The sequence below is a fragment of the Falco peregrinus genome, chromosome 9 (assembly GCF_023634155.1).
Source record: "Falco peregrinus isolate bFalPer1 chromosome 9, bFalPer1.pri, whole genome shotgun sequence".
In the NCBI taxonomy this organism is placed as follows: Eukaryota; Metazoa; Chordata; class Aves; order Falconiformes; family Falconidae; genus Falco; species Falco peregrinus.
The window spans coordinates 31,158,372-31,175,001 of NC_073729.1; the positions used below are offsets into that span (position 1 = coordinate 31,158,372).

General features: G+C 51.7%; 1 protein-coding gene and 1 long non-coding RNA gene across 3 annotated transcripts; one reads left to right on the forward strand and one right to left on the reverse strand.

Annotated features, from left to right (window-relative positions):
- Window positions 1–4,751: 4,751 nt before the first annotated feature.
- On the reverse strand, window positions 4,752–7,170 carry CEBPB (CCAAT enhancer binding protein beta). Its single transcript, XM_027784456.2, has one exon. The coding sequence runs from the start codon at window positions 6,841–6,843 to the stop codon at window positions 5,857–5,859; it is 987 nt and encodes a 328-aa protein (XP_027640257.2). The 5' UTR covers window positions 6,844–7,170; the 3' UTR covers window positions 4,752–5,856.
- Window positions 7,171–7,437: 267 nt separating this feature from the next.
- Window positions 7,438–11,870, forward strand: LOC129785114 (uncharacterized). 2 transcript variants are annotated; one of them, XR_008748663.1, is made up of 4 exons: window positions 7,438–7,782; window positions 7,908–10,416; window positions 10,509–10,689; window positions 11,487–11,870. It is a non-coding gene; the product is annotated as an uncharacterized LOC129785114 (long non-coding RNA). The 2 variants fall into 2 exon arrangements; XR_008748662.1 differs by having other exon boundaries at window positions 7,438–10,416.
- The last annotated feature ends 4,760 nt before the right edge of the window (window positions 11,871–16,630 follow it).

Here is a 16,630-nt window from a genome sequence, read left to right on the forward strand (position 1 = left end):
CCCAAGGTATTTATAGACAACAAACAAGCCACTGCGCTTGGTTTGTGTGGGGATAGGGACCACAGCATCTTGTAGCCTCTATCAAAAATTCAGTTCTTTCCTCTGACTATCACGAAGTACAGAGGCGTCTGCATTCGAGCTGATCAAAACCAAGTCTGCTGACCGAGCCAGCATTTCTATAGTGGATTTTATCTTGCAAATTGTATGAAATTATGAGACCTAACTAAAACCTCTGATTTAAATACCCTGAACTCTGAGAAAGGGCTTTGATAGCTATGTAATGTGTGATACAGGAATCCCAGAGGCAAGAGCAAATAGGAGAGAGCAAGGTGAAAGCTGGATGTAGATCAAAGTCTTCCCTAGCTTTTAATTAGCTAGAAAATATTACTGGAATTTATTGTATGAATAATTGTAATAGTGGATATATAGATTTGTGAAAACTTTAAAACAATTTGGCATTACTCTGTGAAATTGTGGCAAACAGTCAGAAGGTTTGGAACTAAATGTATCCCTATTGTAAGTGTAGATCAATTAGCTCCAGCAACTATTAACCCATTTAACCTCATTTTGAATCCCAGCCATACAGTTTTTCACATCCAGGCAGATCTAGTGACCAGCATTTCTAGGAGGGGAACAAAACCTTTTATTCAAAACATAACACTCAAACAACGTAGCAGGTGAGGAAATGACCACAAAAGGCATTTTGATTTCTGATTGAGTTTCCAATAGATCAAATAGAGCACATCAGAATGACAGCTGTGCCGAACTTGAGAGCTGTGCCGTACTGCAGCACCCGAGGACGGGTGTGCTGGCATCACACCCCGGTGGCCACACTGCTGCCACCAGCATCATTTCAACGAGAAACTCTCCTGGAGTTTCACGTAGTTTTGCATCAGGCTAACACCGCACCATAAATTTCACATGATCCTGATGTCAATGCAAGGCTGTATCTAATCTTTTTAGGTGTTTGCATACTCACCAGATTGCGCTGCTCGTCTGTCCAGGCTGGGGCAAAACAGCCTCAGTTCACCTGAAACAATCAGGAACCTCAGAAAACCTCAGGATATTATGCAAGTGTAGAAACACTTTACAAAGTTTAGCTTTATGTTGCAAAGATTAAACTCTTGGACTATGTTTTGGGTCCCAGCAAAGAGTTAAATAGAACTTCATTCTGTTAATGGTTTCACTTGTCTGTTCAGCAAGTATCTCTCAGAAGAGAACTAATTCCCTCACATATTGAATGTACAGGTTTAGCCACATGGTTTTATTTTTACTTTATCGATTGATAAAGTGTTCAGAATTTGAAGGGAATTGTTTCCCTGGGAGTAATTAGCTATATTCCCAGTTTGTTTAGATGTCCTGATTAATGTAAATGTATTAAGACCCTTTCAACTTTCATGCATAGGTTTAAATTTTTCTCCACACTTCATGTTAGTATATGACGTTTGCCCTAAAATTCTGACTGTTAACCATTTGCGTAGACTTAAACATAAAAAAGGCTAGCACTCAGGAGAGTAGTAATAAAACTTATTTTGCATTAGCAATTGGTAGGAAAAAGAGTTAGAACCAAATTCATCATTACCCCCCGTCCACCATATAATCATCTATATCCAGTACAAACTGAATGCAGAACCCTGCCCTTCCAGTTCCGTGGTGCTTCAGACTCACTTTGTGTCGGTATGAATGACAGGAAAATGCAAGACAATGCTTATTGTATCTTAAGCGGTATCACCATTAAAAAAAAAAAAAAAAAAAAAAAAGATGTGTAATTTGGCCTCATATACATTTTTTCTCTTTATTAAAGCAGATACTGAGTTGCATTGATTTTTATTCTGGTCACAGCTAATGAAACATTACTTAAAAACTAGCTGGTGTGAGAGTAACTTTGTATTATACATATCCACATCAATGACAGTTGTTCTAGCAATGAAACTGTAAAAGTAAACATTGTGCACAAAGTATTTTTTCAGGTTGTAATTTTGATATTTGAAAGCTATTGTGGAATTTCAATGAGGAAAAAACCATACTGTTATCAAATGTGATCAGGTCTCCTGCCCAATAACCCTTTGGTGCATGTGTGCAATTTGGATGATTTTATTTGACAGAGGAGAAACAGTTAGCACAGAAACAAGCATACGTTTGCCTGCATCTTCCCGGAGTCGCTAATGGAAGGCAGTGGGAAAAAAGTGAAAGCAACTCCATAGTGTCGGAGCTGCACAGGGTTATACATGCTTTGGGCAGATAAGAAGAAAGTAATAATGTCTATTAATAGATAGAAGAACTGCTAACAAAATTATAATTGTATTTTGAAATATGTTGTGTTAAAAGGATACATATGATTCCTTTTGCAGAACTAAGCACAACTGAATGCAAACACCTAGCAAATGATAAACCAGTGCTGGAAAGGGGAGGTCAGTGCTAGGGATTTGATCTTACAGGCTTATTTCTACATAGGAAGAAACTCTGTTATTTGAGTAGCAATGAGAAAGACCTGTATGAGTCAGTCAATGTAATAAATAATTAAAAGGGGGTTGCGGGGGGTAAGCCCAAATGAAATGCTGTTTCCAAACTTCCATAAAATTCAGAAGTGGCTACTGAAGTGCCTTAACTTCTGTGCGTGGTTTGCCTGTATATAGACTGCAAAGTTCTACCACGAGCTGTACTGAGCCGCTTTAGGAAGAGGAGCGCAAGGGGAGACAACTGACATGTACCAAGTACTGCTCTCAGTCAACAGAATCTTATTTGTAATGGGAAACTGTATCAATATTTGGAGCTGAGGCACTGTTTGGACAGGGATTTTCCAATTCCCCCACTGTGATTAGAAAAAGTATTTGGAATCTTTTGTCTACTTTAGTACTTGGAGTTTTCTCAGATTCATTTCCAAACTTTTTTTTTCCAAACTTTTTTTCCAGGAAATGTTTTAATTACAGGGGCTTTTTCATATGCTTGCTTGTAAAGCAGGGTGTTTCATGACCTTCATGCATTTAATTAGTGCTACAAAGCTCCTAAAATGTTAGTTATGTGGGTAATACAAGATTAAGAATGAAAGATCCAGGAATTCTCTTACTGACTCTTTCACGGATTCCTTCTGAGACTAGTGTAAAATTGGCACATTTATGTCCTCGATTTTCCTGTCTGTAACTGCAACTTTCTGACAAAAGCTCATTGCTGTCCAAGTTTCCTCCTGAATGAGAAATCTATCATCCTAATGAAGAGATACACTGGAATACAGCAATAATTTAAACATCATTCTTTAAATTGCAGCAGCACCACCCTAGCTCTCCTGAACTGTGGCAGGCAAAGTTTAAGGATGGGGATTAGCTCATTCATGCCTGGCAGAGCTCTAGCGCCAAAACTGGACTATTATTTAAACAAATATAAATACCTTTAGTACATCTTATCTTTCAATCTACCCTGCTTTCCAGCCCCAACAAACGGAACTTTTGATGGAAGCTGTGCCATTGAGAAAGAGAGAAGGGGGGAGAGAGAGAGAAAGAAAGAAAGAAGGAAGGAAAAGAAAAAGAAAAGGAAGGAAGGAAAGAAAAAGAAATAAATGTGTCTGAGGACATCTTCAGTCCTGCAGCAATTCCACCCTCAGCAGCACACGGTCCTGACTGGGAACACTGCTTGTAAGTTTGGGTAACATTACATGGCCTACAGCACAACAAGAAAATAGGATCTAACGATGTGGATAAGTTTCGTAACTATAAGAATAGTAGAATAAACAGCCACAGGAGGCTGGAGTAATCATCGTCACGAGGGACAGTCAAGACAAGATCTAACGTCTATCTTGCCTGCAAGAACTTGAGTCATGCTGGTGCAGGAGCTCGCTCACCCAAGAAAATCTATTCTTAGGGTATCATAAAAACAACTTAACTGCACTGTACAAATTAAAAAGCAAACGGGGGAAATCTGTACCAGGACTAACACTCCACTGCTTACTACTGCACAGCTCCTAGCAGGAGCTATGGAGGCACTGGGGAAGCAGGGAATGCATAACAAATGTCAGTAAGAGCCCTAGCAGATTTACCCGCAGGACGCTATGATCTAAAGTGTCAAAAAAAGCAGAACAGTTCTTTCAGTAGAAAACATGCTTTGCTTAAAGAAACACTACAAATAATCAACAAATTGAAGATTTGTCTTTCTGCAGTGCACTGCTGTTTGTATTGGAATATATAGGAGCAAATTAAAGTCCACTACCTTTATGCCAAAAAATCCTTCTGTGTTCAGCTGTCAGAGCAGAGATGATTAAGGAGTTTATTTTTTGGGGTACTGGGAATCTGGATCGAAAAAAATTAATGCTTAAATTTGGCCTAACAGGAAAATGGAAAATGCTGAGTAAGACCTGATTGTTTGCCCAGCACTCTCCACGTAACTAGCTTGAGACTAACTTCTTACAGAGCTCAACACAGCAGCCTGCAGCGGGGGAAATACCATAACCTGGGAGCCCTGGCAAGGCTGGCTTGTTCCATCGGCAGGCAGAGCCTTATTTCTCTCTAAAACAAAGTTACGGCCTGCTACAAACCTCCTTCTCCTCTGCCCCCCCCCTCCCCACTTCTCTGTTGCTTGTCCTCAGCAAACACACAGGCACACAGAAACAAACACCTCTCAGCAGAGAAACTAGCTACAGGTTTTAGAAAAATGTCTCAAGAGAAAAATATAAGGGGGTTGTTGAGATGCCTCTCACCTGGCCGGCTTTCATGAGAGCTTCCTGAGCAATGACCGAAATTACCGACATCCAACAGAAATGCTACTTTCTCATGTTTATTCCTGTAAACTACAAACATAAGAAATGCTGAATCATAACTTAGAGAATAGAAACTCTGTAAAGAAAACAAACAAACAAAACCTCATTTCAGGCTTCCTCCCTTTTTATTCCTCCCTCCCACTTCAGACTCGGTGTTACTTTGCCAAAGATTGGTCATGGTTTGGATAGCACATCTTGCTCTACACGTTCAGAACAGCAAGAAGTGCAAAAAAAAAACCCCAACACAAACACCTCCTCCCCAAACAACACCCAAGCGGCAGCTAAAGCAAGGGATTAGAGGAAATAAAATGAGGCAACAAGAACTGGCTAAAGCTTCCAGCTCTGCTCTTTGCTGGGTTTCTCTTGGGGGTTTTGTTTTTGGGTTTGGTTTTTCTTTTCCTTTCTCTGAGTCATAGAGAAAGCCAAAAGACCAACAAAAATCCTGATCCCTCATCACAAGCGTTGAGCCAGATTCAGCTAGAATTTCAACCCTGCATTTAATCTAACTTTAAACGTGCCTTCAAAATAAAACAAGCTACTTTTTTTAACCTAGTCATAAAGTTTATTAAAATTGTTCATTAATGCTTCAAATGTAGCAAGAATGCATAGATCCCAAAATATACATATGTATTTTCTTATAGAAATAGATTATTCTTTATAATAAAAAAAACTGTAGGAACATCTTTAACAGATTACTCAATTCATGACTGACAGTTACACGAGATTGCATCATGTACACAGCATTCCCAGCCATGCTTAAAGGATTGCATCACTTTGCCCTTGCTCTCCTCTCGCTCTTTTAAATAACCCCAGCGCCCAGCAGCCTGCAGAGCCCGCCCGGGGCCGGGGCCGCCGGCCCCACCGCGCCCCACCGCGCCCCGGGCAGCCCCCGGCCCGGGCCGGCGCCCCGCGGCGGCGGAGCCTTCTGCCAACGTGTAAATAAAGACAAAAAAAAAAAAATATTGCTCCCCCCCCCCCAAAAAAAAAAAATGTTGAAAACCACCCCAGGCGACCCGCCCGCCCCCCGGGCGCCCCCCTCGCCCCGGCCCAGCAGCGCGGAGCGGGGCCAGGAGCCGGCGGCTCCGCTCGCCCCGCGGCCCGGCCGGGGGTCAGCAGCGGGGCGAGGAGGCGAGCAGGGGCTCGGGCAGCTGTTTGAACAAGTTCCTGAGGGTGCTCAGCTCCCGGGAGAGCTGCTCCACCTTCTTCTGCAGCCGCTCGTTCTCGGCCGTCAGTTCCAAGACTTTGTGCTGCGTCTCCAGGTTGCGCATTTTCGCTTTGTCGCGGCTCTTGCGCACCGCGATGTTGTTCCTCTCCCGGCGGAGCTTGTACTCGTCGCTGTGCTTGTCCACGCACTTCTTGGGCTTGTTCTTGCCCGCCGGGGGCGCGGAGTAGCCCCCGCCGCCGGCGGCGGACTTGGAGGACTCGGAGGGGTTGGGGGTGCCGGGGGGGCTGGAGGAGGACGAGGTGGACAGGTTCCCGCTGCTGCCGCTCGGCACCGACTGGTAACCCAGGTAGGAGCGCACGGTGCTGCCGTAGGGTGAGGACATGCCCCCCGGTCCCGGCCCGGCTCCCCCTTCTTCCTTACGGGGCCCTTTGCAAGAGTCCAGGGTCTCGAAGACCGGCTCCACTTTGGTTTCCACGATCTGGGGCGGGAAGCAGCCCGGCAGCCCCCCCGGCTTGTGGCTCTGGCTGGCGCAGGGGTGGCTGTGCCGGGCGAGGCTGATGTAGGTGTAGTCGGGCTTCTTGCTCCCGCCGCTGCCTTTATAGTCCTCGGCGAAGAGATCGGAAAGGAAATCTTGGCCGCCGCCGCTGCTGCAGGGAGGCTCAAAGTTGCCCCCTGCTGCTGCTGCGGGAGGCGGCGGCTGCGCCGGCTGCTGGGATGCTAAGGGGTCCAGGTAGGGGCTGAAGTCGATGGCTCTCTCGTGGTCCCCTACGGTGAGCTCGGTCATGGAGCGGCCCCCGGCCGCCCGCGGGTGCAGCTTGTTGAGCGCAGCCAGACAGTCCGCCTCGTAATAGAAATTAGCCACTTCCATGGATTTAAAGGCGGGCGGCTGGATGGGGAGGCATGCTGCGTCCCAGGCCACCAGGCGTTGCATGAAAGCAAAGGGGGATGCGGGGAGGAGAAAACGACGCAGGGGGGGCCCCCCCGGCAGAGGATCAAGCTGCCGCCGTCGGGGTGGGGGGGGTCCAGACCCTGCCTCAGTCTGCGGCGCTGGGCACGGCCCCGGCTGCGCTGCCCACCTGGGCTGGCTCAGTCCCTGCGGCGCGGCGGGGCTTCACCGCTCCGGCTGCTGCGGCGGGAGCTGGCGCGTCTCCTCCGGACCATCTGGTTCTGGATCCCCGTGTCCTAAAGTCTCTGACTTAGGAAAGTTCCTTTCCTCAGTTATTTATAGGGGCGGTGGATCCCATAGCAACAGGCGCGTCACCGCCTGGCCGCCTGCCACGCTGCACGCTCGGCATCTGCTGGCCCCGGCCCCCCGGAGGAGGCACCCGGGGCGGGTGGTGCCGGTGCGGTGCCCCGCTGAAGCCAGCCGCAATAAAAGCGGGGTTTTGCCGGGGAGGGTCCCGCAGGTGCGGAGGGGGGAAGCCCGCGGCGGCGCCGTGCCCCGCTCCAGCCCCCCGGCGCCCCCCGGGCGCCGGGGGGCTGGAGCGGGGCACGGCGCCGCCGCGGGCTTCCCTCCGCCGCTGTCCCTGCTTGCCGGTGCCCTTCCCGCAGGATCAGCTGTTTGCTCCTCAGGGTCTGTCGCAACTATCGCGACACACAGCCACAGGGCACCCGTGCACCCGTGCACCGAGGCACCGCGCAAAGCGCGGGGCAGCAGGAAATCTGTACGTGCGCAGAAACATGGGATCCACATGCTATTATTATTTTTTTTTTTTTTTTTTGAATCGTGCGCAGAAACATGGGATCCACATCGGGGTGTTTTTTTGTGCCCTTCCCGCGGGATCAGCTGTTTGCTCCTCAGGGTCTGTCGCGACTATCGCGACACACAGCCACAGGGCACCCGTGCACCAGCGCGGGGCAGCAAAGCGAGGTACGTGAGCAGAAACATGGGATCCACATGTTTGGGGTTTGTGTTTTGTTTTTTTTTTGAATCATGCGCAGAAACATGGGATCCGCATTTGGTTTTTTGGGGTTTTTTTGGTGCCCTTCCCGCAGGATCAGCTGTTTGCTCCTCAGGGTCTGTCGAAACTATCGTGACACACCGACAGGGCACCCGTGCACCAGTGCGGGGCAGCAAAGCGAGGTACGTGAGCAGAAACATGGGATCCACATGGTTTTGGGTTTTTTTGGAATCGTGCACAGAAACATGGGATCCACATATTTTTTTAATTGGAATTGCGGGGTAAGTTGGGGAAGGAAGACAGAATCTTGATGTCCGTTTTAATTAAAGACACCCACCTTGGGAATCAAACTTATATTTTCACTCTTACTCCCACATTTACCTGTCTACAAGCTGGTGATTCATCCCCAGCATAAAGGACATTAATTTAAAACAAAACATATAATTAAAGGAAGTAGGAGTGGCTTTCGCCTCAGTAAAGAAGACCTGGCACTGCAGGGAAAATGACACGGCCTCTTAGAATAATGTGAAGCAATCCTGCGGTGTGGGAAATATTGTAACGTTAAGCCAGAGGAACAGGTATTGCATTATACGATTCAAACAGTCAACTGTTCATAATGTTCAAACCTCAGAACTTTGAAAAGAGGAAGAATTCAAGAATCAGTGGATCATCAGCCTTTTCCTTTCTTTTTTCTTTTTTTCATTCGCTTTTTGCTTTTCACGGTTTTAAAAGGACTTTTTCTTTCCATAACAAAAGTCCCCTAACAGGTTTTCAGGCTTCAAATATTTCTAGTTCCATCTTTATCTACCGAGTTAATCTTTGGTGAATACACCAGAGATTAAATTGGAGCTGGGCCTGGCCAGAGAGCTGGGTCTGGAGGTTGCACTTGGAGCCCATACCTTCATAAATACAAACATCTGTATTGGGTGCAAATACTGGCAAGTTGCAGGGAGCCAGGGCTTGTTCTTCAGGCTGTTTACACCCTCATTCTGCGTCTTTATCCTGCATTCTGATCTGGCAGTTACATCCAGTGGCTGCCCTAACTGGCCCTTGAAACTCAGCGCTTCAAGTCGGTCTCATGCGCTTCCTACCTCCCCAGCCGCCTGTCTGGGGGACCTGCAAGGCAGAAGGTCCCCCGCCACGGTGACCTGCTGAAATACAGGGTTGGTCTTTCTTGGCCCGGCAGATCTCCAGCTTGCCACGGCCGTTGGCTAAAACAGAACCCTAAAGCTGGTTGGTAAATTTCCTGGGCAGTTTTTCAAGATATTTTTGGAGATCTAAATTTGCCCTCTTCAGATTTCTGCCCTGTTCTCTACTGCTCCGCAGCAGAAAGTTGTCCTCTTGCCCAGGCTGATCTTCCCCAACAAAATAAAATGTCTGTGCAACTGTCATGTGAAACAGATTATATCAGGGATGGTGTGGCCCACACCTCCTTTCCAGGCCAGTGCTGAGTAATTCCGTAGTCACCGAGATCGCGTCAGCCAGGGTGGTAATTGAGGTTGGATGCCCAGCTTGTCCCCTCCTTCCCTTCTCCCCCCCGCCCCCCCCCCCCACCTCCGTACTGTACCTGGATCTCTTTAAACTTCCTCCAGCTCACCTCAAATCCCAACATCCACTCTCATGGAGCCGACGTCCGTTCTCAGCTTCTCATGGGAACCTTGTTGGCGGGACTAACCACTTATCCAAAACCTTAGCATTCGGCAAGCAGGTTTGGAGCTAGCTCTGGTCTCTTTTAAATTGTTTCTGCACTTGTCATAACAAATGCATGGCCAGAAATGTTGGGTTTTTTTGAAATGGGAACAGGTGCAGAGCAAGGATTGCACCACAGAGGATTGAGTGGAGGTCTGGGCACCCCGACCTCTGTCCCTGTGAGCGCCATGGCTTGGCCTGGCCAGATGCACAAAGGCTGCTAATAATCAGCCTGGAAAACCTCAGAGAGATGCTTTAGCTAGGAAAGGAGATGCAGACATTCCTGGTGAAGGGATCCGGGCACTGCTCTCGCTCTGTGAAACACCCAAGGGCAGCAGCCCTTCTGCAGCATGTCTCCCAGCAGAGCCGCTTCCAGCAGAAAGGCAGTGCTGCTGTGAAAAGCACCTTCTTCCCAGTGATTTCGTGATTTCTTTTTTTCATAACTAGTCAGCTGAGGAAGGAGGCAGCATATCTCACAAAATACTTACCAAGAACATAAACATTTTTGAGCAGAAAAAAAAAAATATTCTGATGCAATAGAATGCAGATCCCACTACATTCGTGTGTGGAACAATATAGATATTGGGAGGATAACAGAAGGACACCAGCATGGTGAAAAGGTGGAGGGAAGAATCTCATCCTCGCTGCCTATTTCTATCAAGAATTAAATTCTGCTCTCCAGTTTCCCTTTTGTACTGTAGAAGCCACAACTTTCCAGCTCCAGACTCAGACTACAATAAAGCCTTGCAGAGGCATTTTCTTCCTGGAAATTGTCATCTTTTCCAGGATTTCTTGCAAACTCTCCAGTTCATGTGCTCCAGGTCTACATCAGCTGTCCCTGGAAGGACACCAGCTTTGGGGAGAAGCTATTCGTTTAATGGTGACGGCTCAAACACTGAAGTGTTTATAAGAAGGTCTGTGGACTGAGGATACTCTAGAAAAAGGCTGTCTCTGATTTCTGATCCTTCTTGCTGCAAGCTTGTCTCATGTATTATTGCCCTTGCAGTAGCTCATAGCAGATCAGTAAGATCAGAGCCGCATCACGCAGAACCCTGTGTGAAGGCAACTGCCCACCCACAGACCCGCAGTCTAAAACAACGTAGAGGGGCAGAAGGGGGGCAAAGAGTAAAGGAGTTGATGCCAAAAGCTGCATCAGCGAACAAGATGCTGTAGGTGGTACCTTGGAGGTGAGCTAAAGAGGAGGACGTGAGGGGTTCTGGAGCAGGGTAGTATCTGTGCAAGCAGGCAGGGAGAGAGCACAGAGGTGGTGTGGGATGGGATGGGGGGGCTGGGGTGGTGGTGTAGGAGGGGACCTCGCCTGAAAGACTGTCTTCAGTGGAGCAGTGTTGCAATAAAGGCTGCAAAATACAGAAGTAGAATTGAAATTTATTTCTGAGCATGTCGTGCGCCCTGTTTTTTCTTCTTCCTAGCCCCAGGTCCCTCTTTATACAGCCGCACACCTTAAGCCAACAACAGCTCATAAGTTGTACCTGGCAGAGGCCAGATTTCAATCTATTGCTTTCCACTTGCCATTCTCCACTGTAAAAACCCAGCACTTACGAAATGTCAGACAGGGACAATGTCTCAACTCGGAGAAAGGTTGGCTCTCCTTCCGTCTGCCCCAGCTCTTAGACCAGGCTCGAAACTTTGCCTCATTTTAACATAAAACACGATTGCCACATGCTTTCCTCTCTTCTGAAACCGCAGCTGCGATACTCTGCCTTGCAGTCTCCAGTGGCAGGGATCTCCTCAGGCGGTTGCAGGCCATGTCTCCTGGCCTCCTCCGCTTCTTTTGTTACAGACCAGAGTCCTCCCCCTCCCTAAGTGCTCCCTCACCCCTTGTTCCCATGTGGCATGGTGATGCTTGGGTATTGGTTGGTCTTCTGCTGATTTTCTGCTCACCTCTGACCCAGCATGCCTGGCCTTTGCAGGGCTGGGTTGCTCAATCCCCACTTTATCTACACATTGCTCTTTGCCCTGTCAGTGCTGCAGAGACGACACCTGGAGATTGGCACCGTGGCCTCCAGCCGGTGGGACAACATGAGCGAAATACCTTCCCCTACCAGACTGAAAATTTTCCAGAGCAACTCGGAGGTCAGAGCACCCGCTCGGTGGCTCTGCGAAAGGAGGAAAAGGAGGGAGAGCCAGAGTGCGCACAAGCACCCGTGGACGGGTACAGTGACAGCAGAAGCTGCAGTCTCCAGTCCTGTGTTGCACAGAAAGTCCCTGCCGAAGCCATTCGGATGGCAAGACACGGGCTGTCTTTCTGAGCAGGACAGTAAGAGGTGACTTTTTATTTTATGAATAGCCTGTTTTCTTGTATTCCAAAAAAAAAAGGCAGGGAAGTTGCTGTCCACTAACCTTCCAGAAGTTGTTCGTAGTTCGTAGTTGTCTGCCATATCCTAGGTAAGCATAGCCTCCTCCTTTGATGAATTTGTTACACACCATGGATTAATGCTTTTTTCTAGTGTATCCAAGCTTTTGAAAGATCCATCAAGGGAGCAGGGACTCTGCCCTTCCAGGATACCCTGCCAAGCATCAGAAGTTCTCAGTAACAGAACATGGTCATTCCTTTAGGAGATTTCTGAAAGAGAACTCAGAGGTCCTGAAGCTGCAGGCTGGGTAGCTGCAACTCCATGGTGTGTATTGCCAGGGGTGATGACATAAATCAAGGGAAGTCTTAGAAAGGGTGACAGGAGAGTGGGATTAAGTGAAGAATTAAAACATTTTTCTTCATTAAAAGCATTAAAGGTCTGTGCCCTGGACTGTACAAATAACTTTTTTTCCATCTGCTCTCATCTTGTGTTGAGCACCACAGGCTGCCAGGGGATCAGTTAGGACTTGTCGGTGGTGAGTGCTGGCGTCCAGAGGCAGCCCCTCGCTGGTCTGTGCCACCTGGCAGCTGGCCTTGGGGGACGGGGCACCAGGTGGGGACAGCCACAGTGTGCCGTGCCCCACACAGCTCACTTCTCAGTCCCTGTCATCTCCCTATCTTTGCATTTATGGCTTTGGACGGGAGCCGTAGGAGTGGCTATTCCAGCTCTCCCACCCACTGACACTTTCCCATGCCAGAGAGTCCAGCAAGGGAGCTGCAGCCAGTTCCTGCTCCCTCGGTGCCTTGTGGCTCGGGAAGAGCCCAGAGTTGCATAAGCGGGGGCAGCAGCCAGAGAAATGGGGCCGAGCGCTGCTGGCAGCCAGGCTTGGGGGGCAGCTCTCGGGTGCAGAGGGGGAAGGGGGCACAGAAAACTAGAGGTGATGGGCGAATTCGCAGGCTGAGCAGCAGCCAGGGCTGTGCCAGCTGAAGTCATTGCCATCGTTAAAGGTGGGGAGGGAGGGTCGGCGTCCCCCTGCCCCTGCTGCTCGGGGGGCACGGCTGAGGCTGCAGCCGCTGAGAGCAAGGGGCTGGGAAGGGGTCAGGCGGGGAGGCCCGTGGGGGTGCAGGGTTTGGGGGTGATGCCTCTCGTGCCTCGCTGGCCATGGGGCTCCGCAGTGGGCGGTGTGGAAGGTGTTCCCGGGGATGCCCCCTGCCCGCCCCCGGGCTGCTGGGAGGGGGCACAGGGTGAGAGGGGCGGCGGTGCCGCGGCGCCGCGAGCGGGGCTGCAAAATAGAGAAGTAGAATCGAGATGTATTTCCGAGCATGCGGTGCGCCCTGGGTGTCCTCCCAGCCCCGGGCCCCCTCACACAGCCGCAGACCGGCGGCCCCGGAGCTGCCCCGAGCGGGGCCGGGTCTCGGCTCCCGCTGCCCCCGCCGTGAGCTGCCCCCGCGAGCTGCCCCCGCCCGGCGGCACCGGCCGGCGGGGGGCACGGCGCTGCGGGCAGGGCGGCGGCGCACACACCGCCTGCTCCCCCTGGGAGACACCCGGACCCTGCCCCGCCGGCCCCCAGCCCCCTCGTCCCTCGACCCCGGCCCCCTGCCCCTTGGCCCCTCGCCCCCCGGCCCAGCCCCACCGCTCCCGGGCGGCCCCTCGCCGGGGCAGCGCCGCCGTCACCGGGCTTGGAGCGCCACCTAGCGGCGTGCGGCGGGGCCGCGGCGGGGGCGGGACCGGGCTGGGAGCGGGGCGGGGAGCGGGGCCGGGCAGCAGAGCCGCGCCGCCCTTCAGAACCTTTCCCCGGCGCCCAGCCTGTGCTGGCGCCCCTCGCCACGGGCCGCTGTGGAACGGCAGCGAGCGCTGCCCCGGTGCGGCGGGGGGGGGGGCCGCGCCCCCGTCCGCGGTAGCGCCAGCGCCAGGCGGGTGGCCGGGCCCGGGCGCCTGAGGGCAGCGGGGCCCTTCCGCGGGAGCTGCGCACAGACCGGCGCTGGGCTGCCCCTGCCCCCCCGGCCCCCCGGCGCTGGGCTGCCCCTGCCCCCCCGGGCGCTGGCGCCCCCGGGGGCCTCCGTGCCCCCCCGCACCCCCGCCCCATGCGGGGCCTGTCTCCTCCAAACAGCATCGAGGGGTCCCTGCAGCATCCCTCGCCCCACAGACTCCTGCCGGGAGCCCCTGCACCCTGCTGGTGCCCGGCCCGGCTCACCGGGACACCTCACCGTCAAGGTGGCGTCTCTAAAAGCCGTGGCACCCGGGCGATGCGAAATCCTCATGGCTCCACCTTTCTTGCGATGTGGTGGCACCACAGCTGCACCAGCTCCTGGAATTTCACCAGAGACTATGAACTGACTTACTGTTTCTCCCCACTCCTCCAGGTGAGGACAAAAGAAGGAACGTTCCTCAGATGTGTCCCGAGCGAGCGTTGGTTCATCTCCAGGAAAGGACCAAATGCTCTCCTCAACAGTCTTCTGTCTCGTCACGTTGAGGTGAGATTAGAAGGGCCTTCAAAGCATCTTTTTCCTTCTGCAAGCTTGTCTTTAGGCACATACGCTGACATTATTACTGAAAGATGCAGCTTTATTCCGGCCAATACCAAGGGGAAACTAATAACTGTTTTCCAGGAGAATCTGACGAGCCACCCAAAGCCAACCTGGCTAGCAATTTGCTGCTTTTTCCTCATACTGGCAGCCCTTTTGCCTTGACAAAACAAGTTGACTCACAGATATTGGAGGTATCATGAGAAACACTCCCAAGAACTGTACCTCAAATAAAAGTTTGTATCTTTAACACACACATTCAGAACGTGAACATACGGTCACGCATCTCGGAACACATTTAAAGGTGCCGTATCCTGCTGAACTGACAGCGATTCGTTCACGTTTACACCATTTCTGTGCTAACATTGACGAGGTAGCTGGGACCCTAAGAGGATCTTGGCAAAACCCTCAGCATCAGAGCAGCCTCACCTCACGGAATCTAGTGAAAGCATTGGCATGTCTCGATGCCAGAACATTCCCATCCCTCCATCTAAACTCAGCCCTGTCCAGCAGATCGAGGCACCCCAAGCTAATGCCTTTGAATTGGCTCATTGCCCCATTAACAGAAAAGAGGAAAATCCCCCCTCAGATAAATACCTTCTTCTGGTCAGCAGCAAATCATCATCATTTATGGTTTCCAGACCTTTTGAGAGAGCGAGAGATGTATATAAAACTCTTGATAAATCCAGGGCTCGTTGAATTCCTGAGCCATTTTTTCCTTAAGAACCGCTAACCTGAGCACATGATTCCAGCTAATTATTAATCACTGATGCTCTAAACAGCAGGGCGGGCTCTGGGAAGTGCAGAACATGCCTTTTGCCTGCTTCCCAAATGCAGTGATTGCAGCGCACCGCAAAGTGACAGTGCAGAGCAGTCCCTGACCGCCAGCTGTGTCAAGTTTTGGGATGTTCCCGGGTGGTTTGGTGCAACCAGCATTTCTGTTCCAGCTCTCTGGTGGGGGAGCCCGCAGGGCACCCCCTGTGTCACATCCCGCAGGGACAGGACCAGCACTGATCCTGTCAGGATGGGTGCAGCCGCGAGGCCCAGCCGGCACTGGCCTGGGTTGTGCTTTATGGTCCTTTTGGCCTTGCTGTCAAGCCATAGAGAAGCATTTTATTCATGTGCTATATTGTTTCAAAACCTTTGGATAAAACAGACATCTGGTTTAGTATTTCAACCTCTGTAATTGGATCAATCCATTTTTAATGTTGAAGTGAAATCTATATTTGAAACACATCTTATTCTAGTGCTATTTTATTTGATATACAAATAGATCTGTTTCAGAAAAAAACTTTATAGATATGATGTAGTACTTAGATATTGCTAGAGGCTTTTTTTTTTTCTGGATGGGTTTTGGGGTTTTTTTTCTCCCCATGATGGAATGTTGATTATTTTGGGCCCCTTGCTGCAGGAGGGATGTGGAGGTGCTAGATCGTGTCCAGAGACGGGCAACAGAGCTGGGGAAGGGGCTGGGGCACCAGTCTGATGGGAGCGACTGGGGGAACTGGGGGTGCTCAGACTGGAGGGGGGGGGGTCGGGGGGGACCTTATTGCTCCCTACGACTGCCTGACAGGGACCGTGGGCAGGTGGGGGTTGGTCTCTGCTCCCAGGTAACATGTGATGGGACAAGAGAAAACGGCCTCAGGTTGCACCAGGGAGGTTTAGGTTGGATATTGGGAAAAATGTCTTCACGGAAAGGGTGGCCCAGCACCGTACAGGCTGCCCGGGGGCGGCGGGGCCACCATCCCGGGGGTGTTCAGAGGAAATGTGGGTGCGGCCCCGGGGCACACGGACGGGCTGCCGGTGGGCTGCCGGGCTGCGGTAGTGGTGGAACCCGATGATCTCCACGGTTCCACCCGAACGGCTTCGTGATGCCCCGCGGGCACCGCTGGCCTGCGCGTGCCCGCCGTGCGGCCCGGGCACCGGCTCCGCGCGGGGGCGGGCAGGGGCGGCAGCGCCGGCAGGGGGCGCGCGAGGCACCGGCCGCAGCGGGCAGCGCCCGCACCTTCCCACCCAGCGCCCGCGGGCACGGCTCGGCCCCGCCACGGGCACGGCACGGCACGGCCTGGCCCAGCACGGCACCACCTCGCCACGGCTCCAGCATGGCACCGCACGGCCCCGCCACCGCCCGGCCTGGCCCGCCACGGCACAACCCCGCCACGGCCCCAGCATGGCCCGGGCCGGCCCGGCCCCGCCACGGCCCGGCCACCGCCCGGTCCCGCCGCCAGCTGCGGCCGGCGGGGCGGGGCGCCTCCAGACGCGCGGCCGACCCTGCCTCCGCGCCATTG

Bases quoted from the DNA above. Each gene is read 5' to 3' on its own strand.
- CEBPB (XM_027784456.2), bottom strand. From the start codon at position 6,843: ATGCAACGCCTGGTGGCCTGGGACGCAGCATGCCTCCCCATCCAGCCG.